The following is a 21,071-nucleotide window of genomic DNA, read 5'->3' on the forward strand; positions in this document are numbered from 1 at the left end:
TGAAATCCAACCCCTACTGAATTTTCCCACTTCGGTCTTTGCTATGGATATGTGTGCCACTAAGAGCTAAACACAACGGTAGCAAGTCCCCCTGCTAATTCCTCACAAAATGGTACTAGATGCAAATAAAAAAAAAAAAAGTATAACGTTATTGTAGCCCTAAGAAGGGCTGTTGGGTTCTTTGAGAATCACTCCTGCCTAACAGTAAGCTAATAGAACACCCTAACGCTTTCCCTGACCAGCAGCAGCTCTCTCCCTAGCGGCATCCAGAGACAGAATGATCCGAGCAGCGCGGCCAGCGGCTAGTCTATCCCAGGGTCACCTGATCTGGCCAGCCAACCACTGCTATCGACGTGTAAGGGTACCACGTCATGCTGGGTGGAGTGCAGAGTCTCCTGGCTTGTGATTGGCTCTGTTTCTGTCCGCCAAAAAGCAAAACGGCGGGAGCTGCCATTTTCTCGAGCGGGCGAAGTATTCGTCCGAGCAACGAGCAGTTTCGAGTAGGCTAATGCTCGACCGAGCATCAAGCTCGGACGAGCATGTTCGCTCATCTCTACTACAGATGCCAAGTTCTCTGTGAAATCCTTGCAAAAATTTTGATTTTTTTTTCCCCACATTGGACAGGACTTATACCTTCTGCACTTGTTTACATCATATGAAACATCATCCGACCATTACAATGTACCAGGGTGACTTCCTTACCTCTCAGTACATTGAAATACTAGGGGTTTATCTGTTGATTTAATTGAATTTGGCCCCAAAGCATTATTTCTAATTACAGGCAGTCCCCGGGTTACGTACAAGGTTCTGTAGGTTTGTTCTTAAGTTGAGTTTGTATGTAAGTCGGAACTGTATACTTTATAACTGTAGCCCCAGCCAAATTTTTTTTTGCTTATGTGACAATTGGATGTTAAAAATGTTGGATTGTCATCAGAACCAGAATTAACAATAGAACTTATTTGCAGACACCTTTAATAACTGTTATTGCTGTTTATTGTAGCCTAGGACTAAAGTACAGTAAATTACCAATTACCAGAGATCCGTTTGTAACTGGGGGTCGTATGTAAGTCGGATGCTCTTAAAGGGAACCTACCACCACAAATCTACCTATAAAGGTAGATCGGGTGGTAGGTGGATCAATGGGACGTGAGAATAGCACTTTTAAGTGCTAATCCTCACGTCCCCGCACTTTTTTACTAACTTTTATTAGACTTTTATGCTAATTTTATTATGCGGCTACTGGGGCGTGGAGTAGCCGCATCTGAGGTTACACGAGGCGGCTACTCCACGCCCCTGTAGCCTCTTTTCTCCTCCTACTCACCCATCCTCGTCCAACGATCCTGCAGTCTGCACATGCCCAGAACAGCAGGCCCGCGCCTGCGCGGTCACTGCCCCGAAGCCGGGGCTGCACAGGCGCGGGCCTGCTGTAGCTGCGCGCCGAAGATGGTGAGTAGGAGAAGAAAAGAGGCTACCGGGGCGTGGAGTAGCCGCGCCATGTAACCTCAGATGCAGCTACTCCACGCCCCAGTAGCCACGTAATAAAATTAGCATAAAAGTCTAATAAAACTTAGTAAAAAAGTGCAGGGACATGAGGATTAGCACTTAAAAGGGCTATCCTCACGTCCCATTGATCCACCTACCACCCGATCTACCTTTATAGGTAGATTTGTGGTGGCAGGTTCCCTTTAAGTAGGGGACCACCTGTATACAATTGCATGTGATATGGCCTCTAGGGGCAGTATAACAATTTAGATAATTGTATGTCATATGTCCACTAGGGGCAGTATTTCTACCTATATAATTGTATCTAACGTTGTCACTAGTGGCAGAATTTCTACTAATATAATTCTATGTGTGACATCGCCACTAGGGGCAGTATTTCTACCTATATAATTGTATCTAACGTTGTCACTAGGGGCAGTATTTCTACTAATATAATTCTCTGTGTGACATCGCCACTAGGGGCAGTATTTCCAGTGAATAGAATGCGCTTTATTTATTTTCTGCTGTGAAACCAGAATACTAGCCGTGAGGTTTATTGCACAGTATGCAGTATAGCTGCTTATGATTATGATATATTAAAAATTTAGGTTTGGCAGGACTTTTCTTGCACGTCAGCCAAGCCAAACCACCATTAGATGAGACCTTACCTCAAAACAGCTGGTGGACCACTAGGAAATCCCATTGTCCTTCAAACCAAAGCAATAACTCCAGAAAACAACTTGCCCCAGGCAAAATGACGTGACTCTGTTTTTTTTTTTTTTACTATTAGGGTCCTTATTAAACATTTCTATAGCCATGCATGGGAAATCCGAATCCAAAACAATTTATGACCAGATATGTCTGAATTGTGTGGCTTACCATATGTTACATCAATGGCCTCTTTAGTCTCCAAGTTGAATCTTTATGACAAACTAGCCATATATCCTGCAGCACCCCTAATGGGCAAACTAGGTATTGCATGTTGTTCTTTAAAAATTGAAAGGTGGTCATTGAGGATTCTGTTTTAGAAAACATGCACGGCTGGTGCATATATATATATAAAAGGGCTGGAGGAGGACATTTTGGTGTATAATAAACTTAAAGGAAACATATCCACAGCTTTGACTATATAAACTTGCAGACAGTGTTAGCTATTGGCCCTGGAGATTTGTGTATCCATACCTTTGTGGATGTAGTAGGATTGTTTTAAGAAGAGAGTTATATTCCAGAATTGTAGCAGGACTTCGAGGACTGGGGAAGTGTCCTCACACTGCTGTGCTGTTTGATCTCTGCACTTAACATCTCCACAGCCAGTCTTCACTGCTGTTAGTGGCTGCTGTAGTATCCAACTAGTAGCCTACTATAACCTGCTCTCATAGCAGAAGCAAGGGACTGTGGAACCACTCAGTGCAGGGAATTAAGAACATAGAAGTGTAAGGACACATCCTAAAATACAGTCCTGGAGTATAAATCTACTTTTGACAGTCCTGCTGCTACTAACAAAATGCACTGAGGTATGATTACACATCTCTCCAGGAACAATACATAACACTGGCTGCAGAGAGCACAGCAGTGTGAGTACACAACCGCCAGTGTATTTGGAGCAGCTCCAATCCTGAAATATAAATGCACATTTCACAGTCCTGCTGCTAATAACAATATCCTAAATAAAAGGCCACACTTAAAGGACATCTACCACCACAATGAAAGACTGTATGCAAATGAGCCTGAGGGGCTCCAGGCTGCATTAACACCTATGGAGTCTGTAGCCCCTCAGGCTCATTTGCATACAGTCCTTCATCCTGGTGGTAGATGTCCTTTAACTCAGAATTCTCTAAACTACTATTTTCGGTCCCATCTAATCTTACCCGTAATTGATGATTGACTACCTACCACGGCTACTTACTACAACCCCTACCATCCAAAAGAAGCCTTAAACAACCAGCGTCAACCTAAAAGATAAAAAAAGAAACAGAAAACAGATGCGCTAACTTAATACGGAAAATATGTTCGTGTTGGGTCATCAACCAACTAGATCTATTCCCGAAAAAAAAAAAAATTCTGGGTCCTGTGGTTCTTCTCTTGTGCTGTTGCCAGATGTTTGGTAACACAAGTCCGCTGTGTAGGGTTACAATGGGTTGTGTTTGTGCTGAGCCCCCAGCGGGATTATTGATCTGTTAGGGGGGGGTGACTTGTATGTAAATGGGGGATAGGAGGCAGCCAGTGACCAGGGGAAGGGTCCCAGGGCAGACTGGGGTTTGCTGCTGACATCACTGCATACATTAGCATTCAGCAGAGGCGAGAGCTGCTCCAAGCTCACATTCTGGCACAGGGAGAGAGCAGGCTGGCAATTCTTCTCCATAGCCCTGACTATTTCCTTTACAAGATCTTGGAGAGCAAATTGGACGTAACATTTGCTCCTAGAACTACAAAGGGTCATTTAATAGAAAGAAAGAGGAGAAACACTGAGCGCCCTTGTGTGTGCACTGGATCTTGAGCGGAATTATCCTGGAAAGAAAAGAAGGAGATTTTTGGGAAAAGAAGGGGGGGAGTTGTTCTTAAAGCCCCAGCCAGAGAGGGCAGGAATCACACTTGTCCTGCTGATGGCTTGCACAGTAGACTTCTTCTTCTCTGCCAGCAGCCTGCTGCTTGATGTGTGCCTCTGCTCTAGAGGGCTCTGACAAAGCCCATACTGCTCATTTCAGCTCAAGTGACTCCCAATGTCTTGTCAAGCTGAGCAGCAGAGCAGAAGGCTGGATGGGCTTGTCTGTGTGAGGCTGGAGCAGCATGGAAGAGGGGAGCAGCACTAGAGAGCAGAGGAGCTGAGGAGCTGAGAGCTGTGTCCTCTGCCTGGGAGCTGGGGGTCTCTGCTGCTGCTGGTAAGTGACTGGCTTCTTCTACTAAACTACCAGGATTGTTTGTGGCTGAGCTGATAGTATTATACATGGTCTTCTATAGACCTAATCTGTAGCCTGAACACCGGGGTGTACAATGAGTTGCAACATATATATTGTGATACATTATGTGGATACCTTGCTGGAAGAGTACGGTACAGTGCTGCACACTCTATATCTATCTATCTATCTATCTATCTATCTATCTATCTATCTATCTCATATCTATCTATCTATCTATCTATCTATCTATCTATGTCATATCTATCTATCTATCTCATATCTATCTATCTATCTATCTCATATCTATCTATCTATCTATCTATCTATCTATCTATCTATCTCATATCTATCTATCTATCTATCTATGTCATATCTATCTATCTACTTACCAATCTTTCTGTTTATATATGCAATGTATTTCATGTCAGGCTCTGTATGTATTATCAGTCTAGATATCTACCAATCCCATATCTATCTATTGTACATGTATTAATTTGGTGTGTCCATTTAACCATTTATCTATCTAGCCATACATCCTATGACCATCTAATGTATATGTGTTTACTATAGTATCTATCTATCTATCTATCTATCTATCTATCTATCTATCTATCTATCTATAGAATCTATCTATCTATAGAATCTATCTATCTATAGTATCTTTCTATATGTATATTGTATCTAGTATATATATTTGTCATCTATGCTGGCCATATCTATCTATCTATCTATCTATCTATCTATCTATCCATTTCATGTCTATTTATCTATCTATCTATCTATCTATCTATCTATCTATCTATCTATCCATCTATACATCTTATGGCTTTCTACCTAATGCCAGATAGTTAGTATACTATCTATCTACTTACCTCTCAGTATTTACAATACATTAGTATTCTATATGCCCTATCTATTTATATTTTTATCTATGGATCATATATATATATATAAAATCATCTCTATCTATCTTTAAATATATGTATTTAGTGTATATTTTCTGTGTTATATATATATCTACCAACCTAAAGTATATCTGTCAGCACAGCAGGGATGAGTTTGTTTTATTGACATTACCCAAATTGTGTCTACATAGGACTGCAGACTTAGCAATAATTTTGAAGTAAAATGACTCCATATCTATGCAGTTAGTTATCTATCTCTTTATCTAATTGTTAAGTAAGTAGTGAGATGGATGGATAGATAGATATATAGATAGATAGATAAATATGTATATAATGAAATGTTGCAACTATGTATCGCTTTAAACAACAGAAGGATAACATTGATTGCATTTTGTGATGATCTTTGTGCATCTGCTGTTTGTATGGGTTAAAGCTGTGTGTGATTTGCTGGGGGCGGTGGACTGTGACCTGCTCCACATAGAGATTTATCTTTTTTAGCCTTTGTTTGGAGCCGAGCCCCTACTCCATCCTCAGGACCCTCTCTCTACCTTTTCTCTATGGGTCAGAATAATGACAAGATAATTATTCACAGCAGATGCAGTCATTCTCCGCAGAGGCAGCTCCAGTTTAGCATATTCCATTTATTTCATGTCCATTTGACTTGGGGCTCAGGCGTCCAGACACCATTGTGCCTCATTCATCATTTCTTTATCAATTTAAATGCTTTCCCTTATATATAATTGATGGGCTTTTTTTGATTCCCAGTGGGAGGCGACCGTATCCGATAAAGTTACTAAGGTCTATTTCAAGAAGAGTCTTATCATTAACATAATTACTGATTTAATCATTGATTTGCCCTTAATTTCATTATAGATGTAGCAGCGCTGAATATGTTAAGCTTCTTCAGAGCTACATCAAGATATTATTATAGAGTTATTTATTCCTTTGGTCTCATGTATGGATAACACAATGGACTATCATAATGAGTAGGACCACCAATTACATTCTGCTGCATATGACAAACTCAGCTCTGCTAGCTCGTGCAAACCAGGAGTGTTTGTAGACTCGCAAGATACCTGGGGCTCCATTGTGTGATGGCAGATGGGAGGATGCCGAAAAATACCCAAGTCATTGATGCCCCTCAAAACTCACCAAAGCTCCTCTTTACAAAGTCAGCTCTGCTTCATCTATGGGCACATTTTGCGTTCTACAGAATAGGTGTCATTGCTTTAGTGTTTGCTTCCTAGTGACTGAGTAAACTGAGCTTAATCGTGTCCCATTTGTTTGCACAGATGGGTCGGTATTAAATGACTTGACAGTGTCGATGCTAGTCAAAACTTCATCCTAGTTAGCAAACCTGACACATTTGTGAAACTCAAGACTCAGTCTCTTTTTACACGGTCTGGTTTAGCGGTGCTTGATGTGGGGTCTGTAGGCTGCCCAGATTGTGATGGAATCCGTAGGTTGGAAAGATTAAATAAGGGTTTGTAGGTTTGGTAGGTTGTATAAAAGTCTAGAGGTAGGACAGATTATATAGAACTAAGTAGGTTGGGAAGTATAAGGGTCTGTAGGTTGTATAGATCGTGTAAGGCTTGTTTGTTGGATATATTGAGTAGGTTGGATATATTGTGTAAGGGGCTGTGGGTTGGACAGATTGTGCAAGGGTCTATAGGTTGGGCAGATAGTGTAATGGTTTGTAGGTTGGACAGATTGTGTAGAGGTTTGGCGGTTGAGCAAATTGTGTAGGGGTCTGTAGGTTGGGAGGTTTAAATGTCTGTAGGCTGGACAGATTGTGTCTCTAGGGAACTCAGATTTTGTATGGGTCTGTAGGTTGGGTGGATTGTGTAGGGGTCTCCATGTTAAGCACATTCTTTAAGGATCAATAGGCTGGAAAGATTCTTTGGGGACCTTTTGGTTTGGAAGATTTTGTAGGTGTCTTCAGGTTGGGGACATTCTGTTGGGGTATATTGGTCTATAGGTTTTGGTAGATTCAGCAAAGGTTTATAGTTTGGGTAGAGGCAGGAGTGGTCTACAGGGCTGATAGATGCAGTAGTGATCTAACAGTTGGGTAGATTCAGCAGATATCTATAGGTCAGATAAATGCAGTAGAGGTCTATAGGTTGGGTAGAGGCAGTAGTGTTCTATAGGTCTGGTAGAGGTAATAATATTCTGTAGGTTCGATAGAGGCAGTAGCAGTCTATAGGTTGGGTAGATGAAGCAGAAGTCTATAGGTTGGGTAGATGCAGCAGAAGTCTATAGGTTGGGTCGATTCTGCAGATGTCTCCAGGTTGATTAGATTCAACTGTGGTCTATAGGTTGGGTAGATTTAGTAGTGGTCTATAGGTTGGGGGGGATTCAGTAGTAATCTATAGGTTGGGTGGATTCAGCAGTGGTCTATAGGTTGGGTAGATTTAGTAGTGGTCTATAGGTTGGGGGGGATTCAGTAGTAATCTATAGGTTGGGTGGATTCAGCAGTGGTCTATAGGTTGGGTGGATTCAGCAGTGGTCTATAGGTTGGGTGGATTCAGCAGTGGTCTATAGGTTGGGTAGATTTAGTAGTGGTCTATAGGTTGGGTGGATTCAGCAGTGGTCTATAGGTTGGGTAGATTTAGTAGTGGTCTATAGGTTGGGTGGATTCAGCAGTGGTCTATAGGTTGGGTGGATTCAGCAGTGATCTATAGGTTGGGTGGATTCAGCAGTGATCTATAGGTTGGGTGGATTCAGCAGTGGTCTATAGGTTGGGTAGATTTAGTAGTGGTCTATAGGTTGGGGGGATTCAGTAGTAATCTATAGGTTGGGTGGATTCAGCAGTGGTCTATAGGTTGGGTGGATTCAGCAGTGGTCTATGGGTTGAATAGAGGCAGAAGTGGTCTATAGGTTGGGTGGATTCAGCAGTGGTCTATAGGTTGGGTGGATTCAGCAGTGGTCTATAGGTTGGATAGCAGCAGAAGTGGTCTATAGGTTGGGTGGATTCAGCAGTGGTCTATAGGTTGGGTGGATTCAGCAGTGGTCTATGGGTTGAATAGAGGCAGAAGTGGTCTATGGGTTGGATAGCGGCAGTAATGGTGATGTCACAGCAGATTCTTCATATGAACTACACAGGACTAAATTAAAGTCTTATTTAACATTTGTAGCTACGACACTAACAAAATTCCTGGGAGACGGAGCCCAGGAGGAGTTGATTTAGGACTGGTACATTACACAAGGAAATGCATCCCATGTGTTCCGAACATTTCAAGGAAAACAATGAAAGGAAACCATTTCATCCAGTATGTGAATAATTACACGGACCAATTTTCTGATCAAAAGATAACCTGTAAACTCCATGCCATATCCGTATTAACGTGACTGCGGGAACTCCTGCTGAGAATCTGAGACATGCAGCGTAAATCATTTCATGCCCGGCTGTCTGTTCCAAATCACTGGAAATATATGATATCCCATAAAATACGTGTCTCACTTTCCCCTCTCCATATTGTATGTACTGAAGTTCAATAAAGCCGGCACATTGTTAGGGATATTTGGGTGCAGGAGGGGATTCCTTTTTGAAAATGTTTTTGTTTTACAATGTGAATTTTGATTATTTTAGTATGACCTATTTTATTTTTTATTTTTATTTTACATTTTATCTGTTTGGATACTTTTTACTTTAGAGGTCTTAATTTGGGTTATTTAGGGACGACCTCTTCTATCTTTACCGTGCCCAAATACTTGCCTCAAGCCTATTGGATTTTTCTCTTTTATAATAAACTTACCCTCCCACTAATAGTAATATTTCACATTTTTATGTTTTATTAATGGAATAGAATATCAAACTTTTTTTTTTTTTTTTGCATTTTTTGAAGCTACAATTGTTTATTCTACTTTTATTTATAGGTTTTATTTTGTTAAAATTTTAATATTAGATTTATTTAAATTTTTTTTTAATGTACGTGTTTATATTTTTATGTTTCATCACATTTCCTAATAGAATATTACAATATATTATTTATTATTATAGCAGATTTCGTAATAGTCTATAATATAAAATACAATATTTTTTTTTTATTCTTTGTTATGCTCAAAATGTTTTTTTTTTATACACTTTCCAATGAGAAGTCACATGTCCCTAGTATTATTTTTATTTTCAGCCTCCTTGAGAAATTATTCATGAGGCCAGACACTTCATTAGCATAATTATTCATAAGCCCATCGGTAATTTTGAGGCGTCGTAAATAATTGCCGTGCATTTACATAAAGATGATGTGACGGTGCGTTATCTCGTAGACGCCGTCATCGGGTTGTTTCTTTCCCTTTTTTTTTTTTTCCTGTGCTAAGGTCATGCGTGCGATGGAAATGAATTCATTTCTTGGTAATTAATTTCTCGTTAACAGCTAGAGTGTACATGAGCCAAAACAATGACCCCCTTTAATTAGCCAATTAAAAGTATCCATCTGGTCACCCCTCCCATTTATAGACCGGTTATATAATAACTCTATGGGGGACCTTTATCTTATGTCAGCATATTGTGCGCTGGCATATGATGAAAGCTCCGCCCCTCTGCTGCACCGGATACATCAGGGGGCTCCGCCCTCTGGCCACCAACTCCATTGGCGTATATTTCTGAATCGCGCTATTACCAATGTCTGTTGCTGACTTTAGCGGGGGCGCTGGGCTGGAGTGCCCCACACTGACCGTGCCCTCCTTCATGACCCTCCATGGCGTACAAGCTCTGATAAATCTCCCTCTATGTGAATATTCCCATGATGATATCATTCTTGAAGAAGACAAATCATGAATGTGACACGTGCTGAGTCACATTTGTTAGACCCAAGTCTATTATCTTATGTATTGTTGTGTACATAGCAACAACATATACCGCAGTGGTGTAGGCACAGGCCTACTTTATGGTCTTCTTCTGTATGTTTTTAGAAGATAAGAGGAAGCCAGGCAACACCGGACATACAAATTCCATCCAAATGTTGACTTGGTTGGATAGTCCCACCCCAACGTCCCCCACCTCCGCCATCCATTGCTGCAGGGGGTGGGGGGGCATTTTTAACCCATAAGCCACTGTTTCGAGATAAAAGATGAGGATTTAACAAGCCTAATACACAAAGGACTTGATGGCTTCCTCCAGGAACATTGCTGATTGTGAAGGATTCCTGTAAACAGAGTTTTTTTATTGGAGTCTCCGTAAAAAGACTAATAAAGGATTTATGGATATCCAATGCAAATGTTGTTTTATTGGCCGCCTGGGTTGTGCTGATGAGCCATTGAAAAGGCTGGAGAGGAAGTCGATGATGACGAGCCCTGGGGCGATTAAGCTATCTGATGTCTTCACGCGTCGCTGTGGTAACTTTCATTTAATGACGCTGGTAAACATGTGGTGCTCAGTTATGGAAAGGGTTAACCCCATTTTCTACCAATAACAAGATTTTACTTGTGATACAACATTTATCATGATGAATGAATGGTGCAGGAGGACTACAGCCTAGATTACCTTCATAGCCAAGGTGTAGGTGGTGCCATACTCTTTAAAGGCATTGGACTCTTTGCTTCATATATTTTGTAATGTGTGTGGGGGGCAGGATATTAGGTAATTAACCATTATTCATTTATTACTAGTTCTGCTCTGCTTTTTTTTATATGTAAAGTGAAGCCTCCGGACTTTTACATCATCACTCAGAGATTCCTGTCTATAAAATGCCCACAGATGAAGGGTCATGTGATCTCTAACTGTCCATGAACAATCGCCCTGCCATGACCTTAATCTTCTATTCATATAATATCATACAGTCCTGGCAGGGTGATTGTTTATGGACAGATAGAGATCACATGATCCTCCATCTGCGGCCATTTTTTGGACAGGAATCTCCGGCTGATGAAGTAACAGACAGGAGGCTTTAGAAAACGGTGCAGCACTTTTTAAGATATTGCCAAATTACCTTATATGCTGCCTCCCTCCCCATATTAACACAAACATGAGGAACCGTGGCCAACCTCTTTAAGGGTCCTAGTGTTTTTCTGTTTAATATTCTATATAAAAAACTTATTTGGGGCAGCCGTATTGAAGGCAGGTTCCTGCATTGTCTGTATAGGTAGAGCAGCACTGTATGTGTTTCTTGGCATCTGCAATGAACTGAATTAAAGGGGTTGTCTAGGCAAACATTTCCTTTAGTTCTGACATGGGTGTGGGAAGATGCCTGTCCCTGTGTACACCGGGTAGGACAGTTATATAGACAACCATCAGACGTCCACCAAGTATTATCACCTCCTTCTCATGTACAGGCGGTCCCCTACTTAAGGACACCCGACTTACAGACGACCCCTAGTTAAAGACAGACCCCTCTGCCCACTGTGACCTCTGATGAAGCTCTCTGGATGCTTTACTATAGTCCCAGACTGCAATGATCAGCTGTAAGGTGTCTGTAATGAAGCTTTATTCATAATCCTTGGTTCCATTACAGCAAAAAATTTTGTCACTGGGGCAGAAACATTTTTGTCTGGATCTACAATTATAAAATATACAGTTTCAACTTACATACACATTCAACTTAAGAAAAAACCTATGGAACCTATCTTGTACGTAACCCGAGGACTGCCTGTATAAGATTTAGCACCAGAGGTATCCTGGAATGGCTGGTAAGTAGTTAGTGGTGGTGCCAGACCCCCCGCTAATCTGATACTTATGACTATAACCTGAGCAAAGGTCATCAATATCAAAGATTGCCATTACACCATACAACCCCTTTAAATAGTAGGAGTAGTTTACATGAAATGGTTGAATACAGTCCCCCTTCCCAGGAGACCATGTGGTGGCAGAGAAGATGCTTACAGAGCCATGTCTATGTGTATGGTGTTGGTATTTTGTCTTATCAAGTACAATAGATCCATCAGTAAGGATCCATCTTTTAATACTGAAGTGACTTTGCTGACTAGGTTATCTAATACTAATGAGATGACTCTGCAGAACCTGTCCCAGTATACTCAGCAAAGCTAATAATTCATCTGCAGGAACAAGAAGCCTCAGCTTACCTCCTGTTCTCCAAGAAAGTGTCTATATGAGTCTGTAGCCCGAGTCTGACTTCCAGTTGTCTATAAATCTACCATCGGTAATAAAATCTTAATTCAAGGCACATGAAGATGACACATGTTCTCAGTGAAGACATAACATGACTGTACTGTATAACCACGTCACTGCGTGGACCTCCTTCTAATTCCTCCTAAATCCTGTTGCCTTCACCTTAATCCTCTCCCCATATGTGTATAATATGGTCATTGTCGAGGCCCATGCAGAACAGAAGAGCTTACAATCATTATACCGCTCCTGTAGGGTCCTCCCGCATTGTATCTAGGTCAGGTGCATCAGAACCATTCAAGGATTAGATTCCTATTTTCTTGTAGCCTAAAATGCATGAGGGACCGTGGAGTTTTTTGGCAAAGTGTCGTTCCAAGTTACTGTATTATAGAGGTAAAAAGCAGAAAATAAGAGTTAGTACAGAAAGTGCTGGAATCCATGGCAACTAATCGGCATTCTGAGTTGATAAATCTGCTGCCAATGCCTATTGTGATGTCTGCGGGCATGCAAAGCTGTCATTTTATGTTTAGTTTTTGTATTTTGTTTCTTATTCTTTGTAAAAATTTGCGTTTTTGAAAGGGGCTAATCTTGGGCGGAATTTGTAGACAATGGGGCACATTTACTAAGGGTCCGTTGGACACAATTTCGTAAGGCTTCCCGAATTTTTCAGTTTTGCGCTGAATTGCACAGGGGTTTTGGCGCGCGTGATCGGATTGTGGCGCATCGGCGCTGACTTTCATGCAACACAAATCAGGGGGCGTGGACGTCAGACAACCCGACTGATTCGGACAAACCACGGAAATTAAATACCAAATTGTGTCACAAGATCAGCACTTACATGCACCAGGAAGAAGAAGGTGAACTCCGGCGGACATCAGCGGGGAAGCGACACATGCAGGAAATTGGATGCATGATCTTATTGAATCACGGCAGCTCCGAATCCTCGTCGAACATTCCGGATCGGCAGCGTCGACGGGGCAGGTAAGTAAATGTGCTCTAAGTAAGTAAGTCGCGATCCCCGAGGTACATTGTCCGACAAGGATGAAGTCAGCCGCGATTCCACAAGATTGTACGTCTGAGATCCTGCATGTGTCGCTTCCCTGCTCAGGTCCGCCAAAGTTCACCTTCTTTTTCCCGGTGTATGTTAAATCCTGTGCATTGTCCGAATCCGTCGGATCGTCCCCCGTGATTTGTGTCAAAGCCGGCGCCGATGCGCCAAAATCCGATCGTATGCAACACGAACCCCGAAAATGTCGGAAAATCCGACGGAAATGCGACCGCGGAACCTTAGTAAATAAGCCCCATAATTTTTATATGGACTAGGCATGGTCAGGCTTTCCCACCAGGTCCCATTATACTAATGTGTCCTTCACCTATGGTTGGCCAGAGAAACTATAATGATTGGTTGGATCTTAATATATCGTACTCTGGTATATGAAGCTAGTAAAGAACATGTGGTAAGTTGACTTCAGAACACATTTTAATACAATTTTTGCAAGTCAAATATCAGATTGTTGCTAGAATCATTGAGGTACTTGTCCGTGGCTTATAAACTGGTTCCATATAGACCTTCACTGGTGTCTACATCCCTAAGAAGCCACTGTCTATTCCTAAGCGTTACTAGGTGCTTCTCTGTCTTCCCCTGGCACAAGAAGATGATACGGTTGAATTTTAGCCATACTTCCAATAATTACAGGGTCATCCTAGGGGCAGAGACCTGCCCCAAATATTCTCCTGCAAAAGAGGAGTTTTTAGGTACCATCATAAAAAAAAACAACTAATGGGTTTTCTATTAAGAAAAGTAGAAAAACATCATGGGTCCACCAATTTTCCATTCTCAAAACTTCTTGGTCTTCCACCACGTGGTCCTCCTGATCCTCGGATGGCATTTTCGTACCAGAACTATAATATATATTTAGTTTTCTTTGCATTTAGTTTAGTTTTATTTGCATTTGTTTCTATTTTCTATGTACCAATTACGTTGTTTCACCTTTTAAGTGGGAAAAAAAACACTCTCATATATCAGAACCAAGACGTAGAGCTTGTCACAACTCTGCCCATTTACATCGCTGAATACTAATGGTAGCTTATTACTCATGTTGTGGAGTAGTCTGACTCGTAACACTGGATGCTTATATACAACTCGGTGGTGTGAATGTGGCTGGTCGCTTGTGGCAACTTTTTGATATTTTTGGACTTTCGGGGATATTGGTAGTATTCTTTCTTCTATGGCACACATTACTACAAAAGTGGCAAGCAAAAAGTGGCCATATTGGTTGTCACTTTGTGATGTGGCCGTTTTGACTCTTCTGTTCCAGTTTATGCTTCTATACAAATTTTAGTTGGCCCTGCTGTATGAATTGAATGAAGGTCCTTAAATTTTTTGTATATACCTTTCCCCAGCATCCAGGCGGTTTACGAGATTCTTGGACAACAGCTTTAAAGGGGTTGACCGGAGATGAATACATCTTGCAGTACCAAGTACTTTCCTTGGTCAGATGAAGAGCTGTTTTTGGAAGAAAGCAGCCATGGTTTTCAACCTCCAGACAACCCCTTTAAGGAAGCCAGTGCTAACTGAAGCCCCTTTTTTCCCCTTCCCATTGAAAATACGTATATACTCTACTGAGCTGTCTTCCTGTATATGGGGAAGTTAAGAGGAATAGCCATGAGCCAAACAAGTGTATGGCCACCCTCATTTATCTCCATAATACAGCCTTCATTTTCATTGCCTCCTACATCCATTTAATCTTCAGTCCTCCCTCCCGATGTCCACACGGATCTTGTAACAATGTAATGTCTTCAACGTAGAATTTTCATCTCTAGCAAACAAAAGGGAGAATTCCACTCGGAAAGACAAATAAGTCTGTGATGTGGCAATTTGCCAGGGCTTTGTGTATTGTGCCGAGCAACGATAATACCAGTTCTTCTAAATCCACGTCTGTCTGATCATTCTTTGGAGAACAAGCTAAAGAATTGTGGCCAAGGATTTATATACAAATCTGACCAAAGGTTAGAAAGACCCCCACTGGCCATTATCGCTAGAAAGTGCCTGGAATCTGGGATGGAAGTTACTTCTTGCACGGCTGCCGAGTACTTGCCAGGTTTTTAGGATTTACCATTCTAGTTTAGAGGAATCCAACCTGGCCAGAAGAGTTTCAGCATCTTCACTCAACCTTAGCCTGACATCAGACTTGACCTTGAGAGTTTCAGCATCTTCCACCAACCATAGTTGAACATCCCACTTGGCCATAAGAGTTTTGAGACCTTTCATCATTCTTAGCAGAACATCTACTTGAGCTTTTTTTTCCATCAACTTTTGTGGCCATAGGATTTTTAAGATCCTTCATCAACCTTAGCTGGACATCTTACTTGGCCATGAAATGTTTAGGATCTTCTATGAAGCATGACTTGACATCATGTAAGAGCATTAGAGTTTTTTAAGATATTCCATCAACCTTAGCTGGACATCTTACTTGGCCATGAAATGTTTAGGATCTTCTCTGCTTAAGATCCTAAACATTTCATGGCCAAGCAAGATGTCAAGGTTGATGAAGGATCTTAAAAATCTGGACATCATGTATGACCAATAGAGTTTTTTAAGATTCCATCAACCTTAGCTGGACATCTTTCTTGGCCATGAGGTTTTCAAGATCTACCTTCAACTTTTGCTCGACATTTTACTTGGCCATGAGATTTTCCGCATCTCCCATCAAATATTACTGGACAACCTTTATGTCCATCAGATCTTCCATTGACCTTGGAATCCTTTAGGGTAAAGTTATTCCCAAAATTTTTAAAGTTTACATCGCAATCAATCTAATCTAAAGCTACTTTATCCATGGTAAATCTGAAAACCTATTACGGTATGTCTCTATTGAGTAAGCTGAGGGGACTGGCCATTTTTATGGGGCTTTAGTTTTTTAAGCAGCTGCTACATTTTATGTGGCATTGCTAGACACTGGTCTCTATAATAACCAGTCTCTCACAGTCTGACTATTGTCTTTAGCACCAGGTTATATCTAAACTAGTAACCAAGTCTAGGCAGAGGGCCTCTCCAAACTATATATGGCCTCTGAGAGATGTGTAAAATATGATATATGACTGTTTGTAATGTTTCATTCTCTCTGTTTAGCTCATGTTATCCTTTTATATGTTTCATCACTTCCTCATATAGATTTTTTGGCTGGGACCAGTTTAATTGTTAAATGTTTAAGACCTACTAAAGCGATGATTCGAGTCTTCTGGGCTCTTTTATAAACTATGCAAATCATTGCACCTACGTTGGGGGTTAGTCACATCCCACGACTGTAGAAAATAGAAAATATCTAAACAGGAAATATATAGACAATGGGTTGTTATAGCTAATGAACCCAGCTAGCCCCTAACACAGTTCTCATTGAATTCAAAGTGTAGCCATTATGGACATGGTCTTTAATACATTATGTATTGATGACCTATCCTTGGGATTGGATTTGGTCAACCAGCCAGAACCAGAACTCGTACATAAGTGGCTGTACATGTCCACTTCAGTGAACACAATAATGTAAGATCTCTCATTGGTGGAACCCAATGGAACAGCTAAAATCCTGCAATAAGTCTCCATCCCTGCACCCCCACAGGGGAGATGGAGCGTTACATATTTCTCATTGCACTCCATGTATCCTCAGACATTCTGGAGGTAGATTTGCTTTATAGCCAATCTTCACTGAATCTTATTTATACAAAGATAAGAATATAAGATTCCCAATCAAACAGCCCTTTAACCTAAATGAAACCAGAACTTTCAATTCCCCAAGGCCAATTTCCACCAGATGGCATGGAACTAGATAAGACTTATCTCTACAAGTTTTGCCAAATGTCTACAGCTGTTTCCCCCATAAGGAACATTCTTTCCTTCGATCATGTATTCTCAAGCTTCCTCGAGTATTCTTACCCATGCGTAATCTACTAACTATACTAAAACTTGCCTCCCTCGTGACCGAACATGCATGTATTCTCAATACAAAGGGGCACATTAACTTACCCGGTCCTGCGGAGTTCACGAAAGTGCATTGTCTGTTCCCTGATTCAAGATCAATTCAAGATCCAAGATTGTGCGCCCGATTTCCTGCATGTGTCGCTTCCCCGCTCAGATCCGCTGCAGTTCACCTTCTTCTTCCTGGTGCATGTAAGTGCTTGATCTTGCAACACAATTTGATAGTTAAATCCTGCGCTCAGTCCAAATCATTCGGATCGTCCGATGGCCCGCCCCCTGATTTCTGTTGCATGAAAGCCAACGTAGTCGCACCACAATCCCATCGCGTGTGGCACAATCCACAGTTAAATACCTGTCCCAGCAGCGCAAATCCCGAAGAGGTCGGAAAAACCAACAAAAGTGCGGCTTCGTACCCTTAGTAAATGAGCCCCCGTGTGTCTTTCTAAAACCATCACAGCATGTTCTCCCATGAGTTGGTAGAACGTCTTGGATGTGGCTTTTATTCAATAAATGATTTGGTTGTTTAGACTAGACATATCTTACGAGTTCTCTTACGTTTAGTAAGTGCAGTCTCGGCACATATTGTACAGCCCGATCCCTGATGGAGAAACCCAACTGTGTCAGGCCGAGCATTAGTGTTCTCACTTGACTCACACCATAGATTGCTGAAATAAAGAGAACGCAGCATTAATAAATCCAGGGACCACCAAGGCGTCCCTCTAGCGCTTGTTTGGATAGCAGGGAGACATTGTTTCTATCCAGCAAAGTAATCCCTTGTCCTCTCTTATTAGTATAAGTCTTGTTTTGGCAAGGGGAGCGTAAAACCAGCATGTGTTTCCGGGCGGTGACCTGATCTGGTTCTAATTGGAATCCAGCGGTGTAACCTTTTTCTAAGACCCTTTAACTGCTGGAAGGGTTTAGCTTTCACATGTTCCTCCATCTGACCTCATAGCACACCTGATAGTGTTATATGGTTATGTTGGCCAAGTGGTGACGCCAGATGGTGCAAAGAAAAATATCATCGAAACATGGGAGGGAAACAAGCGCCAGATGCCGCTCTGTCACATCTCTGTACACTTACATATGTTGTATTAATATACAGATTTTTTTTTTTGCCTGTTCATAGCCCCTGAAATGATGAGCTGGAATTAATATTGTTCACACTTGAAGCTGCCAGATTTCCTGATGCTCCTCAAAAAACAATTCTGGAAAAAAAACTTTTCTGATATTTATTATGTTTCCTGGAAATGTAGGAATACATTGACAACTGGGTGTTACCATTCATGGATTTATAGACAGGTCATAGTGTGTTGAAGCAGGTTGTAGGATCATAGAGAGAAGTACTGACCAGTTGGGATTACAATAACACTTGGGGTGCATCAGAAAATACATTTTTTCTGCAGCAAACATAATGGGGCACATTTACTTACCCAGTCCTGCGGAGTTCACGAAAGTGCATTGTCCGACGAATAAGATCGTGCACCCGATTTCCTGCATGTGTCGCTTCCCCTCTCAGGTCCGCCGGAGTTCACCTTCTTCTTCCTGGTGCATGTAAGTGCATTGTCTTGCGACACAATTGGAAAGTTAAATCCCACGCTCAGTCCGAATCAGTCGGATCGTCCGATGACCGGCCCCCGATTTCTGTCGCATGAAAGCCAGCGCAGCCGCGCCACAATCCGATTGCATGAGACGCAATTCCAGCGCAGACCCCTGTTAAATACCTGTCAAAGCTGCGCAAATCCTGAAAACTGTGAACGGTCCGGCGAAAGTGCGATCTGCGACCCTTAGTAAATAAGCCCCAATATCTTCTCTATAATGATGATCCGCCATCATCCTCTTCTCTTCACTGGGGCAGATTTACTTACCCGGCCCATTCGCGATATAGCGGCGTGTTCTCTGCGCTGGATTCGGGCCCGTGGGGATTTATTATTCCTCCGCCGTCCACCAGGTGGCGCTGCTGCGCTGAAAAGCATCTGAACGCGCTGGAATTCTCCGAGGCCGACTGAGTGAAGGTAAGCGCAAGCTTCGCGACACATTTTCCATTTTTAAATGCGGCGTTTTTTCCGAATGCGCCAGGTTTTTGTTCGGCCACGCCCCCCGATTTCCGTCGCGCGCATGCCGGCGCAAATCGGAAATATTCGGGTAACACGTCGGGAAAACGCGAATCGGCCCTTAGTAAATTACCCCCACTGACTTTTATGGGGAGCTGTAATTTGATCCTTCAGGTTGGTAATATTACATCTTGGGAGAACAAGATGGATTCAGCAGAATTCAAAGGTGGAAAGTTGGAAATAGAGCTTAAACGTTAGAGATCCTTTAAGTAGATATGTTCCAGAATGGTTATTTCAACAGAAAAGCAATTATTTACAAGAACAAACATCCTCTTTGATGCTTACAAACCTTATGCAAAAACTAAATTATAGGGAAAAGTTTAGTTCAATAACACACACACGTTCAATACCAGAATTAGGAGAATTAGGAGCACTTGAGGATGAAATATCATGTTTATGTGTTTATGGCCTTCAATGTAATGCATCTGGGATATCTGGAAGTGCTTTCATACAAAAACAGCGCCACACCTGACCATGGTTTGTGCTGGTATTGCAGCTCAGCTATATAGAGATGAATGCAGCATGAGTGCAATACCACTCACTACCCATGGTCAGAGGTGGCGCTGTTTTTGGGTGAAAGCGGCCATATTTTTTATCCTCCGGACAGCCCCTTTAATGACATATCTTGATAATACTTTGCCTGATCCCTGGGCACCTCCAGCTCCTTGCACTTTGTGTCTGAATACATAACACGCAGCCAACGTGTCACTGTTCCCGCTCCCATTGTGCACCTGCCATTGTCCCCCATGTAATATTGACATTTGCAAACAGAGGATTGGCGCTGACATTGGGCCGCGGGCAGAGCGCCAGAGAATGTGTTTATACTTTGGTATCTTAGCTTCGATGAATAGCTGCGGAGCGGCACACTTACACTGGAATTTGTTTTTTCCGCAGGAAGATCTGTCTGCATTGTAAGTGCTCGCGGGAGGAGCACAGCGCCACCGCCATGCCTCTGGAGATGGAGAAGACCATGAACAAGTTGATGTTTGACTTTCAGAGGAACTCCACGTCTGACGACGACTCGGGCTGTGCGCTGGAGGAGTACGCCTGGATCCCTCCGGGACTGAAACCAGAACAGGTACCTTCAATTCTGCATCTGATACCTTTAGAAATATGCAGTGAGTGAAGTTGTCTGTAAACAATGGTAATCCGCGTGTTCTCCATTTCACCCTAGAGGTGACCTGGTAACCCCATACCACCTGACTTGTTTGCTGATCCATCCCCCCTAGGTCTCTGGAAAGATGTGTGGGGATTATAGAATCCCTATTGTAACAGGATCCAACCTTGAGGTTCTCTGTTGAGGCCCATTCACTTTATGGTGATTCCTTCTTCTATCTTCTCTCCTTTTATGTGCACAGTTTCAGTGTAGATTATCAAGTCTCCATGGTTACAGACTACAAGCAAACCCAGTGTAGTCTGATCCTGTAGTCGATCTCCCTTCCTTTCTTAGGGCTTACCCACATGAATGTGCTCATTCTGCGACTGTGTGGAGGCAGCATTTCACGGACAGGAAACTCCTCCAGAGAGGGGACTCCAATCAGGGACGTAACTACAGTGGTAGCAGCCTTAGCAGCTGCTATGGGGCCCACAGTGTCGGGGGCCCCATCATCTGACCTGACAAACTAAAAAGTGGAGGATGTG

The 21,071-nt window shown here is 42.1% G+C and overlaps 1 protein-coding gene across 3 annotated transcripts in view; it reads left to right on the forward strand.

Annotated features, from left to right (window-relative positions):
• PRICKLE2 (prickle planar cell polarity protein 2) overlaps positions 1-21,071 on the forward strand; it is a 199,842-nt gene that overhangs the window by 126,627 nt on the left and 52,144 nt on the right. For 2 of the 3 annotated variants that reach the window (XM_072128392.1, XM_072128393.1), the window contains exon 3: positions 20,325-20,508. In XM_072128392.1, the coding sequence (XP_071984493.1) occupies positions 20,325-20,508 (184 nt within the window). Of the gene's footprint in view, positions 1-3,747; positions 4,362-20,324; positions 20,509-21,071 lie in introns of those variants that run through there. The other variant, XM_072128394.1, reaches the window with a different exon arrangement.

This window comes from Engystomops pustulosus, chromosome 10, assembly GCF_040894005.1.
Source record: "Engystomops pustulosus chromosome 10, aEngPut4.maternal, whole genome shotgun sequence".
NCBI classification, from domain to species: Eukaryota; Metazoa; Chordata; class Amphibia; order Anura; family Leptodactylidae; genus Engystomops; species Engystomops pustulosus.